The 17844-nt window shown below is 31.9% G+C and overlaps 1 protein-coding gene across 4 annotated transcripts in view; it reads left to right on the forward strand.

Moving 5' to 3' along the window:
- PHIP (pleckstrin homology domain interacting protein) overlaps window positions 1–17844 on the forward strand; it is a 125929-nt gene that overhangs the window by 85127 nt on the left and 22958 nt on the right. For all 4 annotated transcript variants that reach the window (XM_031455965.2, XM_031455963.2, XM_031455964.2 and 1 more), the window contains exons 23-31: window positions 1863–2094; window positions 4712–4831; window positions 6426–6533; window positions 7106–7230; window positions 7359–7441; window positions 10981–11092; window positions 11273–11334; window positions 13501–13656; window positions 14732–14852. In XM_031455965.2, coding sequence (XP_031311825.2) covers window positions 1863–2094; window positions 4712–4831; window positions 6426–6533; window positions 7106–7230; window positions 7359–7441; window positions 10981–11092; window positions 11273–11334; window positions 13501–13656; window positions 14732–14852 — 1119 coding nt within the window. The remainder of the gene's footprint in view (window positions 1–1862; window positions 2095–4711; window positions 4832–6425; window positions 6534–7105; window positions 7231–7358; window positions 7442–10980; window positions 11093–11272; window positions 11335–13500; window positions 13657–14731; window positions 14853–17844) is intronic.

The raw sequence follows: 17844 nt of genomic DNA on the forward strand, positions 1-17844 counted from the left end.
AGTGACTCCCACTAATGATATGCAAGTGTTGTTACGACTGGTAGTTTTCTGTATTTGAAACAGGGCAGTAAAGGACAAATTCACTTTCATTTGGCTCAGTGGTGGAAACAAGAGTATAGGCATACATTGGAGATATCATGGATTTGGTTCCAAACCACCACAGTAAACTAAATATTGCAATAAAGCAAGTCATATAATTTTTGTTTTCCCAATGCATATGAAAGTTATGTCGATGCTATACTGTAGTCTCTTAGATGTACAATAGCATTATGTCTTAAAAGATAAACATTAAAAAACAGTATTAATTTAAAAATAATGCTGTTGAGAAAGTGGCACCGATAGACTTGCTCCATGAAGGGTTGTCTCAGACCTTCAATTAAAAAAAAAAAACCACAATATCATGTGAAGCACAATAAAACAAGGTATGCCTGTATCTCAAAGCATGAGACAGCATAGAGGTTCATGTATTAAAAACACAGTGTTGGCTTCAGCTGTTGTGGTAATTATTGTAAAAAAAAAAAAAAAAAAAAAGGCCTTCTGGAATTTATATTATGTGCTGGCAGCAGCAGATTTTCTGTAAGAGCTGAGTATTCCAGAGAGTAGCATCTGTGAATATTTGGCAGATGCCATTTACAGTGATCATGGCTGGGGTTAGTGTAAATAAATGCTCCTAAGTTAAAGATACTCTATTCTTGGATAGATGTTTGCTCTGCAGATGTATCCAGTATAGTGTCTGAAAATATTTTTTATATAAGTTCTTTAAAATCATTTTAAATTTTAAAATGAAGTCATGAAATCATACTAGAAAACACCTTAGTTATTTGATTTTTAATCTGCAATGATGATTCTTGGGGAGATAACCGGTAAATGCCCATAAAGGACATTTGAGCTAGAGGGATGAGGTAGTAGAATGAAACTCCAGAAAAATACGCCTTCAGTGTTAGCAGCAGTATTTTTAGAGGAGTTGAGGATATACATCAGTAAATCTAAGCAACCTAATTATTGATTTTAACATAGTATAATTTAGTTTCCACTAAGGCAATTACATTTATAAAAGTCCAAAATCAAGTAATTAAATATTCTGTTATACTAAAATTGAGACAGAAGATAGCATAATTGGATTCTTTATTTTGCAACATCAGTTTAGTAAAACCTAGGTCTGTTGAAGGTAAACTGAAAAGAAATGGCAAACATAATTGGTAGTGATCCATAAAATAGTAAGACCTGTATTTTTCTGAATCATCATACAGTGAAGCATAAGATATACCTAGGGTGTATGTAGATGCTCAGTGAAGTTTACAAAGCATGATCTTCTCCCTGGGCAGGAACACTTCTGACTCTGCCAGTTCAATATCTACCTGCTGCTGAAAGCATGAATGCTATACCAGGGGAGTTCCCCCTATAAAGAGCTCTCACCACCCCTCAAAAAAGGAAACCCTGTGCTGCTTTCTCAGTGTTGATACTTCCTGTGCTATCCAGGGCTATCTTTCTACTCTTGCTGGAATTGAGGAAAGTGACCCTCTGCTTCTTATTTTTGCATAACCCACAATATTTTGAACATACTCTGACTCAAAAATCTGTATTTTTCTTAAAATCATAGATGACACTAAATTCATTGTTTAATTACAGCTGCGACCTTATTTATCTTAAAATTTTTTGGAGATATTTAAGTAAGTTAAGCCTATAGGGTTTTAAGAAATTGTTTAGAAGATGATGAGTTAGAAGTTAGGAAATATTTTTAGTTCATCTAGTGTATACTCTTTTGTCATTACTTTTTATTACGATTTTTCTTTATATTTTCATAAGTCAGAGTTTTTAAGTATATTTTGTCTGTGTATTTTTAAATCCCTCTTTCCTTCTAGTGACTACTCCAGTGATTATTCTGACTGGACAGCAGATGCAGGAATTAATCTGCAGCCACCAAAGAAAATTCCTAAGCATAAAACCAAGAAAGCAGAGAGTAGTTCAGATGAAGAAGAAGAATCTGAAAAACAGAAGCAAAAACAGATTAAAAAGGAAAGAAAAAAAGGAAATGAAGAAAAAGATGGACCAGTATCACCAAAGAAAAAGAAGCCCAAAGAAAGAAAACAAAAGGTTGATATATATAGATATATGAATGTAAAAATAAATGTTTTCTATGAAAACAAAGCACTCATTTTGGAAGTGTAGTTGATCAACATAAACGTTGTTCAAGTGTATCAGCAAGTAGTAATAGAAAAAAACTTAAAAGTACATGGTTTTAAAATAAAATATATTAAGATATGTTTACTCAAGTTTTTTAATGTTTAGCTTGTGAGAACATTTACTTGTAGCATCATATTCTGAGTATCGAGCATTTAATCTTATAACATGGGAAGATTTTTCTTGACAGTTTAGTGGGATGTATTTATTTATGTAGAAAATAATGTTACAAAACATAAAGTTTATTGGTTTTTTCATTGCCTTTAGCTTTTAACCATCCTTATTAACTATTATTGCTGAAAATAAATGGAAAGCATTGGGAAACATGACCTGGAATAAGAATGGCAGATAAGAATCTTAAGTAGGATGCTACTGTAGTAACAGGCCTTCATTAATTTACAGAGCATTTGAGCCATTGTAGATAGTCCTTAGGTGAGTAGTATTGGTTTGATTACTACATCCTTTTTCTGTAGATTATTTGAGACAGATTAGAGAAAGCAAGAGATGAATGTTATAGAAATAAGATCTGTTAGCTCTTACAGAGTTGGCATTCTTTAAAAACAAGAGCTACTTAACTTTTGCTCTGAAGTAAATGAAATACAGGGGATATGTTTTCTATCCCCCAAAAGACTAAGTTGGAAGCATGTTTGTTTAAACAAATGGAAGACTTTTTGTAACCTTTGTCATTTTTAGAATTAAATAGAAGTTGTTATTTATAGAATTAAATACTAGGGAGACTATAGGGTCTTTATCTTCAGGGAGCTTTGAAGAGTTTTAAAAATACATCTGTCTTAAGTTTATTTTACTTGTATCAGTTGAGCTCTTGTTTATTTCAGCTTTATAATTATGAATTACTTTAATTTGGATATCATAGCCTGCCATCCTTTTTGTCACTTCCTTTGCTTTTGTCTGGGGAATATTTACCAAAGAAGAATACCACACATTAGCGCACAATATTTCTCTTCTTCCTCATCAGTGATGATAAATGTAGGTTGACTCATTATTTTACATAGTAGACAAATTAAAGAACACTGATTTCACTTTGTATCTGGCTAATGAGGTAAAATTTTTTTTTCATCTCTGGGCACTTTTGATGAACTTCTGAAGTTTGCAGTGTTATATTACATAATGTTTTTGTACCAAGAGTACAGTTTACTTCACCTGGTCACTTTTTATTTGATAATTTTCCGTAAACTAATACCTCAGGCTCCTTCATATAGTACCACATTTGTATCCACTGTTACTGTTTGGCGTATTTTAATTTCACTGTTTTGCTTGAAATATTACAACAGGGTCTGCCTGCCACTAAATTCATATGGGACAGATCTTAAATAGCATAAGGTTAAGATATTACAAGCTACTCATTTTAATTTGAGTTTTGTTCACATGGTTTGTTTTTAGCCTATCAGTGAATCCAACAGTAGATAGAATTGTTTTTATTCCTTAGTTTTCTTATCTCAAGTAAACACAGTATTTCCCTTCTCATGCATAGTGTTCTAGAGCCGGAAAGTAACTGAAATATCGTATGTTTATTGCATCTATGAAAAAATGGAAATATTTTCCATATGATTAGTTCTGTTTGAATTAATTAAATAAAATAAAAAGTAAGGCAGATATAGAAAATGCTTATTGAAAAAAATTCTTCAGAGATATAGTAAAGTTATCTCAGATAGTGTCTGATATATATCTCTTATGCTGTTAGGAGCTCTGGAAGCCAGGCAGTGAATTTTTATCTAATGTTTACAGTTTATAAAGTAGTACAATGGATAAAAAGAAGTATAAGGCATAGTACTTATTCCAGAAAACAATGTGACGAACAAGTTGTTTGAATCCCCTAAAAATAGGAGAAAAAAGTCACATGATATAATATGTTTAATTGGCAAATTACTTTTAAAGATAATAACTCAGAAATCAAATGGGGACATCTTATCTTAGAGTTTCACATACGTCTTCCAGAAGAAATAAGATTTGAGGTGGGCCTGGAAGAATTTCCATGGATAGAAAGGAAAAGTTAATTACCTATATCTCCAAAATTACAAAATCTCAATTCATGAGACTGGAAATTTAGAGAAACATCAGTGCATTTTATTTCCTAAGTGGTTGTAAGTAAGAACTAAGTGACAGAAATCTACTTTAACTAAAAATTCTAGGTTCCTCAATTATTAGGAATAAGATTCATTATTATAATGATTCTTGGCTATGCCACAGTCTTATAGTGTAAGTATGATTATTTCTCTTTAATATTTAACTTACCTGGCTTCATGTAAAGTTGTTAGCTATCCCAATTGATATTCTGGGAAGAAATATTTGCCTAGTGTAATTAATAGTTCATATCAAGGCTGGAATTATTAAACTTTTTTTTTTTAGTCAAAGGAAATCTTTTTCAAACACTTTAGCTGAAAACCTCAAATGTATATAAGACTGATGAAATCTGTGGATCTCAGTCTGATGTGCTCATGTAACAACAATAGCTACTCAGTAACTATTTGTAGATAAAATAATATTACTTCATATTGTTCTAAACTCTTAGAGATTGGCTGTAGGAGAACTGACAGAAAATGGTTTGACATTAGAAGAATGGTTACCTTCAACATGGATTACAGATACTATTCCCCGAAGATGTCCATTTGTGCCACAGATGGGTGATGAGGTACTTTTAAACTTTTTAAAAAAATCCTTTGTTCTATTGATGCAACTTTATATAATTTTTGTAGCTTTTGAAACAGAACTCTAGAAAATTACAGCAGTTTTATGGAGTATTTCATGTCTGTAGCTATGAATAAAAAATGTAAAATTAGGAAGAAAGCTTTAATGATAATCTTTTAGGAGGCTACTGTAAATATTGCAGTAGTAAATTAAGTATTGTAAGAAAATAGAAATTTTGTTGATATTTTAAAACTTAACATGTACTTTTTAATAAGAGGATTTTATTGCCAGTTTTCTTTTCCTAAATTAAAATATATTTATATGATAAAGGAAAAATAAAATTCAGCATTTTGTTTAGTTTTATTTCATAAAAGTATTTCATTTAACTAACTGATATTCATAATTTATTTCTTAGGTCTTTAAAAAAACTATTATCTTAGAAATATTTCATTTTTAAGAAAATATGATTGGCCACCATTTTGAATTATGTTCTTGTGAATTTGAAATGAAATTTATGTGAGATATTAGACCAAAATTTTCCACTCGGGGTTCATATCTCCCTATTTTGTGCATAAATGTTAAGAGGCAGGGTTATCTGGTATCCAAATGATTTGTAGTAATAAATTAGCAATTAAAATAGGGGCTTTCATAACAAATAAATCATTGAGAGATCCTACCTGCCTAAGAAGACTTGAAAAGCACAAAGCACTACCACATTGTTGTAATGTAGAACAGTAATAGCACCTAACAGATCCTGCAGCATCAAGAAGATGCTTAATTAAATTATATTTAATATATTATTTCAAGATGACCAGAAAGTATGTAATTCTTGGTTGAATAATTCCATTTCAAAATGTTTCTGTTGTCTTTTTAATTGTTGGTGCTTAAACAGGTAAGTCCTCATTATTCAGCACCTATACTTCATATGAAATTCCAGGCAACTGGGGCAATAATATTAATGAATAGAATGAATGTGTATAGACTAGTGGATATCCCAGAATGTTGCTAAAAACTTAATAGCAGTTTTTGAGGCTTTAGTAACATTTTTAACAAGCTTAGCAATTTTTCAGTTGTGGGAAGAACGCTTGGTGTCAGACTGCTGTGTTCAGTTAGCCGTTCTGCAGGATGGTAGTCAGAAGTCACTTAAATTTGACCTTCATAAAATGAGGATAAATACATGCCTTGCTCTCTTTATAAGAATAAAATGAATGTGAAAATACATTTTTCATTTTACAGTTTTCTGCATATGTATGAACAGTTGCCTCAAAAGTAGGTGAACAATAAGCTAAACGACTCCTAGTTACATCTTACTTTATTATGCAATGTATACTAACTTATTTTGAACTCAGAAATAAAATAGTGAAACTGAAAAGCCAAAAAAGTGCTTATCTTAAGCTCTTAATGTTATTTAGAACATTTCGGTTATGATTAAGTGACAGTAGCACAACTTGAGGAAAAGAGAAGAAAAATATCATAATATTAGAATTTCTTTTAGTTTAAAGGACATTAAATTCTCTGCATGTTTAGCTGATACTTTGCATCTTGGGTTAAAGGAAACACATTCAGGTTTTTAAATTGTGACTTTATTTACTTTTTAGGTTTATTATTTCCGACAAGGACATGAAGCATATGTTGAAATGGCCCGGAAAAATAAAATTTATAGTATCAATCCCAAAAAACAACCATGGCATAAAATGGAACTGCGGGTATGGTGTTTATAACTTAATAGCCCAAAAAGATGCGATTATGGAAAAAATTGCATTAACTGTTACAATTTTCAGTATAAGAAACTATATCATGAAAATACTTTTTTTAAATTAAAACAATTCTGGGGAGTAAAAGGTGCTTAATTTTCAAAGAAACATAAGATTGACTGAATTTGTATGTTCCAGTAATTTATGAGTTTGGTACAAAATGTAATTACAGTGAAAGTTGGACTACATTAACGTCTAAGGCAAACTTCATCTTTGTAAATTCAGAAGTATTTCTAGATTTATCAGCAGTCGTTTAAAATTATTTACAAGTCTTTGGAACTGTTTGGGAAAATTCTTATTTCAGTGAAGTTTTCCTTTTTCTTGTTTTCTCTTCGTTTAATTGAGATGTAACTTGCATATTGTAAAGTGCAAAGATCTTAGGTACACAGCTCAATGGATTTTTACACATACACACAGAGTAATAATCACCTATATCAAAATTTAAGTGGAGAAATGTCTTTGTTATGTTTAGCAGTTTGAGATTTATTTTGTGAAGGTGGTTTTTTATTTTGTGTCTTTCTCAGGAACAAGAACTGATGAAAATAGTGGGCATAAAGTATGAAGTGGGATTGCCTACACTTTGCTGCCTTAAACTTGCTTTTCTAGATCCTGATACTGGTAAACTGACTGGTGGATCATTTACCATGAAGTAAGGACTGTTGAAAGGCAGTGATTTCTTAGTATTGTAGATTGTTCTTCAAGAATTAGATAAATTTGAATGTCTTTTAGGTATCTGTAGGTATGTGACCTAATAAGCTTGTTTCTATTTGTAATTAGGTACCATGATATGCCTGATGTTATAGATTTCCTAGTCTTGAGACAACAGTTTGACGATGCAAAATACAGGCGGTGGAATATAGGTGGGTAACTTATTTAGAAGCTGTAGATGTGGTGTTTGTTTAATAAGTGATTTGCTGTTTTTCATAATTTCGATAAAGATAATCAGAGAAATCTTCTTTCCATCTGTGGGAATGTTACTAGCAAAGCAAGGTATTGTGTCAGGAATTTTTTTAGTTTTTTTTTTAAAGAATAAATATACTTTTATTAATAAATCTATGTAGTTGATGCTGAAATTCCAAACATTTTCTCTCTTACATTTTGTAATTGTTATAAGATTGTTTATAGCTATTCCTTTAGCTGTTATATGTGTTAAATTAAATTTTAATCCAAAAATATTAATGACAGAATTTGAACTTGAAACAAAAGAAGTATTCCAGTTCAAAATGTTTAATAATTTGGACTGGGATAAAACAAAACTGACATTTTTCTTTTACTGATTAACTCTTGTTAACATTAAAATTGATATTATAGTCAAGGCTCATAAAAACCTAAAAATTCTTAAAAGTTTCCAGGCATTTAAAGAGGCATTAATTTATGTATGGATGGATGTGCTATTCATTAGAATATTTCTTCTAAAAGTTTCCGACAGGGCCACTCTGTCATCTTGGAGTGGAGTGTGGTATCTATATGGCATATTTGATTTGAAAAAGCACATCAGTTGATGTGGCATTTCATCCCTCTTCCCGTTCCATCGAAAGGCATTGGTGTGGTGATGTGTCATTTCTTGTTTGGTCTTGGTAAACTTAGAAATTTACATGTGTGCTATAAAGAGAAAAATTAGGGACGTGGGAGTTATCAAAATGTACAGCAGATGTACCATTTCTCTGGAAGCTTTTTGAAAGATGTGTTCCATCAAATAAGGAAGTAAAACCAAGAAAGAAAAAGACATGGAATCTCTGTAGGAAACAGGAAATTTAGAACAAGAAAGAACCAAAAAGAATTCCCAAATAACAGTCAACAGAAGTTTCAGGATAGCATCTATCTAGCAAGCCTATAAAGCAACCAGTCCGGAAGACGTTGTCCTCCAAGAGTGAAATCTTCAGGGAGGAAAAAAAAAGAAACTGATTAATTACCTAACATGTTTGATTTTGTGGGAAATTATATTTTGAAAATAATTTTATAGTTTGAGCTATTAAAGAAGTTGGGAAACTTAATCATAAATTCAAAGAAAACCTTAAGAAAATGAAGTGATTATACAAAATTATACAGGAAAGGAATTGTTTGCCATTTGGCTCATTAGTTAACAATATTTATATAGTCATGATAAAGGAAACTGAATATGGATTAAATAAAATACACATACCTTTTATATACAGTTATGGGGAGAGAGGCCAATACTTAACGTCTAAAACAGGCAAGTAAAATAATGAGGCTATGTACTCATTATTTAGAAAACTAAATAAATTCAAGAAGAAATAGTTAAAAGTTAAAATTTTTTTCTTGGTTTTGGTTATAAGCCTTTGGTACATATGATTTTTAAGATTATTTATACATGTGTTGCTTGATAAGATAAATTTATCTTTTATTTTTAAGGACATTCATCTGTCAATAAATTGGTAGAACAAACATTAGCCATCAAAGTCCAGGAATATTCCAGAAGTGAGCTGATAATCTAAGCAAAGAAACATGGCAAGCATTGGACAAATCAAAGAGATATTTCAAGTGGATGTACATCACAGTGTTTTCATTTGGATCTTATAATTCTCCCCCCCTCCCCAATTTATAGATTACTATTTCTTCTAAAGTTAGTACTAGCTAGTCTTCTATTTCTGAAGTTACATGCATGTACCTAGCAACCACCATCTAAAATTACATCAATAATAGTTACTTCAGCCTGCACTCAGAAATGTTTGTTTACTCTAAATGGTAGACTCTGTTCCTTGTTTAACTTCATTGTCATTATCCTACATATAGTTCATTGTGGTTCGGCTCACATAATCCGGTTCTTCCTCTTTAGCATAATGCCGTCATTATGTAGGATCGTAAGAAATAACTGTGAAACTCATCACTGTGTTTACTGTAAGGTTGTGGTGATGTCAGTAATACTGTTTATTAAATTATATGCATCTGAGGAGCAATTATGGACTCTCAGTCTAGTAGCAGATCGTATTTTCCTCTTAACATAGGCTGTTAGAATGTTTGAATTTGAATCTAAATTTGGATCTCAATGCATACCCACTCAAAGTATATATATAACTCAGCAGCATGCATGTGTGTTCTATTAACTTAGCCTGGCTCCAGCTTTCTTTTTTGTCATTAAATTTCTTCTTTTTATTTTTTTAAATAAATTTTATGCCATACAGTTAGCCCTCCATATCCATGGGTTCTACATCTGTAGATTCAGCTAACCCTGGATCAGAAATATTCTGGGGGGAAAAATTCCAAAAGTTCCAAAAAGCAGAACTTGAATTTGTCTTGTGGTGGCCAACTATTTACATAGCATTTACAGCTGTTTCCATAGCAGTGACATTGTATTAGGTATTACAGATAATCTAGAGATGATTCAGAGTACATAGGAAGAAGGGCATAGGTTTTATATATATGCAAATACACATCATTTTATATATGGAAATTGAGCATCCATAGATTATGGTATCTGCAGGAATCCTGCAGCTAATCCCCTACAGATACTGAGGGACTGTATGTCTTTATAAATTTTTTAGCCCCTTTTGGTAAAAAATGAGAACATAAACACTTTTTCTTTATGGATTTGAAAATGAAACTGATTCAGATGAAATTAATTTGTTTTAAGTCCCATGGGGAACTTATTTGAACTCAAGATTTTTAGACCCTAATCTGCACTTGCCAGGCGGAAATCACTAAGTACTATGAAAGCCAAGAAAGGGGAAAACATGGCGAAAAAAGGAAGGAAGTCATTTACAGTTTTCATATGACATGGAGGGAAGCTGAGAAGATAGCTTGTTAGGGTCTTTGAGGAAAACAGTTTCAGTAATAGGACAGTAGCTGAATGTGATTGGGTAAGGAAAGGGATATAAGGATTGCTGTCTGTTTTACAAAAATTCGTTGTTTTTGTTTCTTTTTGTGTCTGTAGGAAAGGGAAAGTGAGTGTATAGATGAGTAAGTTAAGGGTGATTTTGAGATGAAGGAAGGCAGGTAGGATTTTTTTGTTCTATTTTTAGACTGGAATCTTAATTGCTACAGAAATAAGAAATTCAAGATAGACTGTAGATATTTGTTGAAAAGAAATTGTCTAACTGTATTTTGATTTGAAGAATTTGGGCATCATCCTAATGATGAATTTAAAATGCTAGATTGGTGAAAATGCTTAAGAGTGAATTTCTCCTTACCCTAATAAAATGTAAAAAATGATGCTAAAAAAGTGATGTCATACTTCAGGTATGTTTATTAAGTAACTTTTTCTTCAGTATTGCTGGTTTTATTTATTTACTTGTTTATTTTGGAGTGTACAGGACATTTTTCGTATGTCTTCTGAAATCATGCAGGCAGCTTAAATACCTGAAAGGTGTACTTTGGGAAGAAGGAGCACAAGAGCAGCATTTCATTGCAGAGTAATAAGGTGGCTTTTATTCTTGTCCAGGTGACCGCTTCAGATCAGTCATAGATGATGCCTGGTGGTTTGGAACAATTGAAAGCCAGGAACCTCTTCAGCCTGAGTACCCTGATAGTTTGTTTCAGTGTTATAATGTTTGGTAAGGAAGTATTGTATTTTGGTTCAGCCTAACTTGCTTTGAATGTTTTCCCCATCTATTAATAAAATGATGAAGATACTGCTTTTAAACACTGAAGTAATTATTTTTACAGTGTGATTTCATAAAAATTGCAATACAATATTTAGATTTTTTTGATATAAAGATTTTCCTTCCTTTAAGCTGGGACAATGGAGATACCGAAAAGATGAGTCCTTGGGATATGGAGCTTATACCTAATAATGGTAAGTGTATGTTAGGCTTTTTGTGTCTGTATTACGGAATTCATTTCTTAAATAAAAATCTACTTTGCTAATAACTTGCAGCTACAAAGATTTCTTAATGAAGACGAAGTAGAAAATACTCACTCTGCAAATATTTATTACACACCTATTATTGACCCTAGAGGTAGGGGACAGCGAACAAGATAGACATAATCCTTACCCACTTGGAACTTGTAGTTTAACAGGGAAGATTAAAATTAATTACAGCAAAATATGATACTCTTTTGTAATTACATCCACTCTGGAAAATAAGCACTTGGGAGCAAAGATATTTTTGTAACTCCAGCAGAATACTTAGAGTACAGTATAATACTGAGAGTTAAGGTTTTTGAGTGAGGCATCAGTTCATATCCGGAGCTCTGCTGTCTTCTATCTGTGTCAGCTTGGCAAGTTCCTTTAAGTCTCAAAACTGCAGATTCTTAGGATTCAGCCTTTGAAATTATATAAACTAATACTTTCCTTACAGGGTTGCCATGAGGATTAAATTACACATGTAAAGTGCTTATTATAGAGCCTGACACATGTAAGGGCTCAATGAGTAGGTAATTACAATTACCAATAATAATAATAATAACAACAACAACTGTCCTTTTGCAAACAGTCTGACACATTGCCTTAGGATTTGGGAGTTAGCTTTAGGCAGTGAGTATGACATTTTCCTCGAACTGAGAAAAGACCAGTGTGACTAAAGCCTGGAGATTGCATTTTCTTTCTGTTTCATTGCCCATTTTTGTTTTAATTAAAAAAATTCAACACACAGAAGTGTATATGCCTTAAGAGTTTTTTGTTTTAATATACCAGACTAAAAATGGTGGGGGGATATGATGACTTACACAAATTATCTTTTATATTATTATTCTGTATTGTTTGGGTTTTTTTTTTTTTTAGCAATGTGTTACTTTTACTGTCAGATAAGAATAAAGATTTTAAAAAACAAAAGGAAAAAAATCTAACTTGTAACATAGTAGAAATAGTCGTTTATAAATGGAATCGCTCGCTGGTTATTGTATTTTAAAAAGTTAGAGAAAAGATAATTTGGAAAAAGTAAACCCAATCTGGTAAACCTTAGAAATGAGAAAATAGTCATGCTGATATTGTCCAAGGCTAGTTCTTTCTAGAAATTATCACTTTGAAATACCAATAATGTATTTTTCATCTCATTGCTAAATTAGAGCTGTTTAAAACTATAAAATATCTCAATCAACTTGTAAACGTGTTACATGGCTTATCTTCTGGTTTTGCTTCTCTCCTTTGTGAAGATTTGAATTTGAAGTCACATCAGACCGTTGTGACTATGAAAGAAGTGAAGCTAATTGGGGTTGTAATGCCTGAAAGTGATTTCTTGAAATGAATTAGTGACAGTAATACAGTACTTATTTCCTAACTAACTATATCACTGTATGGAGGGGGTGATTTTTGTTGTTTTTGTTCTGTTTGGATACACATACATACACACTCATAGAGTTCAGTTACATTTGGAGAGGAGGAAGAATTTTGTAAACAAATTGCATATTTCCAGATGTTTCTCTCATGAAGTCTAGTTCAAAGAAAAAAATTGCTTGGCAGATTTGTAGATTTTGTCACCAGTACCCTCTAATGATTCTTCTAAGATTCAGGCGTGCAGAAAGCATACCTTCATCATTTAAGAGCATCATGCCTAAGAACTGTCTGTCAGTATGCATAGTTCTCTGTTCCTACACTTTAAAAAACTGAGGCTTTGACTGAAGTATTTCTGAAAAATAACCAGTTTTGTTCAGTTTCACCTGGTGTGTTTTATCAAAGCAAATATGGAGATTATATTATGAAATGACAGAGAACTTTTAAATTTGTATAATTTTATAGAAATACTTTTTTCTTCACCTGTAACTAATAATAGAGCAAGTTGTCAGGTATAATTTTGGAGAAGTAATTATATGCTCATCTAGAGGATTATTTATGAAATTAATGTTTTAAAGAATAGATGTTATTGACCCTTGAACATACTTACCTTTAATGAAAATAAAGTGTATATGTATCAAACCTTTACAAAATTATACTTTAATTTTATGACAGTATTAACTCTACTAACCTAAATAGTAAATTACCACATATTTTCACTAAATTTTCTTTTCTTTCTCTGCATTTCAGCTGTGTTTCCTGAAGAACTAGGTACCAGTGTTCCTTTAACTGATCTTGAATGCAGATCATTGATCTATAAGCCTCTTGATGGAGAATGGGGCTCCAATCTGAGGGATGAAGAATGTGAAAGAATTGTTACAGGAATAAACCAGTTGATGACACTAGGTAAATAATAGTAACACATTAATACAGATAGAAAAGTTGCCAGAAAGCAAAGGAAAGGAAAAAGGCTATGATTTACTGAAGCAGTTTTTTTCCCCATGATATCATCAATCAGTGGTTTTCAGATTTTTTTAAGTGGACTTTTTTTTTTTTAATGAGATCCTACACAGGACTCAAATATCTAAAATATTTACAAATGGGGTTGCTCCAGGTGAATTTCAGAGTGAGGGCTCTCAGAAGTACCAGGGGGTACTGCTGAAAAATCTAGATCCACCAAACCTAATTTAAAAACCCCTGACATATTTCAGCTGTATTCCAGCTGATGTAATGTGAATTGGAAGAGGAGAGCTGAAAGCTGAATTATAATTGTACAGGTAGCTATACCAGTTTTCCTCTTAACTTGATGTGCATATACACAACAGAATAATTGTAAAAGGAAGGGAGAGGATATAGGAGCTGCTTTACTTCATTTAAAAAAAGAAAAAAAAGGACAGTGACCACAAAATTTGATTAACTGTGGGTTTGCAAAGTACCTGTAAACTCACATGGTGGTTTGTACTAACCTACTCTTTCAGTAAGGAGTCAGCTTCAGAGAGTCTAGGGGAGAAATTAACATGAGTAAGAGCTGAAGGCATTGGAGACACGTATTGAACATTTTCATCTGAAGTCTTTTATAAAATGGCAGCACTTTATAAATTATTGTTTCAAATACCCTCTTAAATAATTTTAGTAATTATATCAAAACAGTAATGTCAAACACATAACATTCAGGAATGGCCAGGTTTTAATAATAGAAATACATGTGGTTGTTCTTTTAATAGGTCAGATATATATATTATCTGTCATCTGTTTTCTTCTAAGGAATCTATGAAAAACAAATATTCCTAGAATTTTGCAGTGTAAATGTAGACATAATACAAAGTGAGACTGTTGGCTAAACTGCGTATTTACTGTCAAAAGGTAGTGATAGACTAATGGTTATGTGGATTAGAAATTAAGTATTAATTCAAGCAGAATTGTGAAGTATTTTAAGCAATACAACAATAAATTTATAAACCTACTTGTTTGTTTGTTTTAGATATTGCTACAGCATTTGTGGCGCCTGTGGATCTGCAAGCCTATCCCATGTATTGCACTGTAGTGGCATATCCAACGGATTTAAGCACAATTAAACAAAGACTGGAAAACAGGTTTTACAGGTTAGAGCCATTTGCAGTAGCTACTGCCAAAAGAAAGCTAAATGATTCTTTCACCTATTTACTGATTTTCTGTAGCAGTGTCTCTCAAACTTCAATGTGCGTACAAATCACCTTTGGGGATCTTGTTAAAATGCAGTCTGGTTTGGTAGGTTTGGAGTAGGACCTGAGATTCTGCATTTCTAAGTATAGACCACACTTAGAATATAATTCCTAGATACAGTTTTTCCTAGTTACAAATATGAATTGATGGTCACTGTCTTCATTTTATATTTTATGAAGCAATCCAACGTATTTCATTTTCTCCTAGATATCACATTGAAATATTTGTTCATTGATTTTTCATAGAATAACATTTAAAAATGTGTGTTTTCTTATTTGTTCAGCCTATGAATATTTCTGAAAAATGAAATCAGGAAAATTTGGGATACTTTTCAGAGTTATAACTTAGCTTAAAATATAACTAGAGTCTAAAAAAGATGTAATTTCAATTAATTTGCATTTTCTGGTTTTGATAAACACTGAGTTCTAATCTTAGGCAGGCTTTGTAAGTTTATTGCCTAAAATGTCTTACCAGAAAGTCAAATTAAGTCTGTTGTTCTCACATAATGAAGTCAGACTTCTAGTTTTCACATTTTTATGATTTTTGTTTATTTAGCAGGCAAACAACATTTTAATTTAATATTGCATAAAAATTTTATTTTTGTGACCAGTTTTTTATTACTACAGTTCTTTACACTATTATTCTGACTTAGAGAAGTTTTTAAAAATTTAGAATAAATTTTATTGAAGTACAGTTGATTTACAGTGTTAGTTTCTGGTGTATAGCAAAGTGATTCAGTTATATATATGTTCTTTTCCATATTCTTTTTTGTTGTGGTTTATTATAAGATATTGAAAATAGTTCCTTGTGCTCTAGAGTAGGACTTTGTTGTTTATTTTATATCTTAGAAAAGTTTCAAAATCATATTTTGTATTGATATTTTTCTATGTAAAATGTGCCTTTGGTTCTTTTTATTACTTAAATTATAATTATAATTTGGGTACTTTGTATACCTGGCACTGAAAACACCATTTGTTATTCCTTACTGCCTAAAGTAGGGTTTCTCAACAAAAGCATTACTGATGTTTAGGGCTGGAAAATTCTTCAGGGCCTGTCCTGTGCCTTTACCCTTTAAGTGCCAATAGCAGCCCCTCGATCTAAAAACCAAAAATGCCTCCAGACATTGCCAATGTCTGCTGCTGCGCAGAATCACTTGACTGAGAACCCTTGGAATAAAGAAAACTGAAGTATTAGACTAGGTTCTGAAGATTTTTCTGATCTTGTTAGGTATTTCTGCTGGTGCTTCATTAATATTTGTCAAAAGCATTGAGATGACGAGGAAATCACCTGGGATATATGCCTCCCAGCAATCCTCCCCTCGAAACACACTTCTTTAAATAAATCTTTTTCAACATCACATGGTAAAACTTTGAGAGAGAAAATGGAGAAGAAATTCTTAACTATATCCTTCTTTCTCCCTAGACCCCTAAATTGTTAAACCTTAGGAGTTACACCTAGTACTTCAGAGATGGAAAAAGACATGGGAGGATAATAAGGGAGAGAAAGAATTGTTTCTACATACCAGTTGTTGGACTACATATACTTTCTCATAGAAATACTGCTCAACATGATAATTGCCAAGATGTACTACATTTCAATATATATTACAGCTTAAATAGGCTTTTAGCTTGGTAACCAATTTAGAAAAAAATCTTTTGGAGAACAATTCCTATATAAATTAGAAATTGCCTGTTTTCAACCAAATAATGTAGTTATAGATCCAAGGTATGTTCTTATTTCACAATAATGATGATCTCATGTGCGATTTCACTGTTTCAGGCTTTGTTGCTTCTCTTCTACTCATTGGCTTCTGACTTCTTACAGTTTATAATTTTCCTCTCTAATACTTCTAGTTCAGTCTTTTATTAAAAACCACTATCAGCTTGCCCTACTGGTATTAATCCTAATGCCTTATTTTACACAGTTTCTATAGGGTACCCTGAAAATGCCTGTGATTCTTTTATTAGAATGAGCCTTGTAAATGCTATTTGAAATGCACAGAAGCTTTTTTGTATCCTTCTGTATCCACAATTTTATATAAATTTTTCTAATTCCTTATAATTGTTTTCCTGTTCACACATCAGTAAGGTTTTCTGTGTGTTTTCTTCCTTATTATTTTAAGTGGGACCATATATTGGATGATACTCTAGAAGTTGTCCTTGGATTTTTTTTAGTTACAGAAATAAAATAATAAAACATCAAAATTTTAGTACAGTTGATTCTTGAACAACATGGGTTTGAACTGCACAGGTCCACTTGTGCTCTGATTTTTTTTTCCCAGTAAATGCGTACCTATAGTACTACATGATCCATGGTTGGTTGAATCCCTGGATGCAGAGCTACAGATATGGAGGGCCATATATTGTGCTCAGATTTTAGACTTCGAGGACGATGTGTGCCCCTAACTCCCCCATTGTTCAAGGGTCAACTGTAGTGTCAATTCAGTGTAAAAAAAAAATAATAATTTTCACATAGTTGTTTGTAAACTAACATGTTAACCATGTTTTTATATTTTTGTATCTCATAAGCAGGCTGTCAATTAGCTTTTCATTTTTATATGTCATTTGATTACCAGTAATATAATTAGATTGAAATTACGTGTTTCTTTTTTTATATAAAAGTCATATATGTTTATTACTAAAAAAGGTCACTGTGCATGAAAGGAATATGTGAAGCAAAAATTAAAAGCACCGCTGTTTCTCTTCTCCTGCTACTCTTTTTATTAAAGTCTCTCTCCTGAAAAGAAGGTCCTGTTGATAGTGTGGTGGGTAATCCAGACGTTTTCTGTGCAAATGCATAATGTTGCTACTCTTTTTTTTTTTCCCCTTAACACAAATGAGCTACTTTTTGAAAACAGCTTTTTAAGGTATGAGTTTTGTAATTAATCTAAGA

Source organism: Camelus dromedarius, chromosome 6 (assembly GCF_036321535.1).
Source record: "Camelus dromedarius isolate mCamDro1 chromosome 6, mCamDro1.pat, whole genome shotgun sequence".
Classification (NCBI taxonomy): Eukaryota; Metazoa; Chordata; class Mammalia; order Artiodactyla; family Camelidae; genus Camelus; species Camelus dromedarius.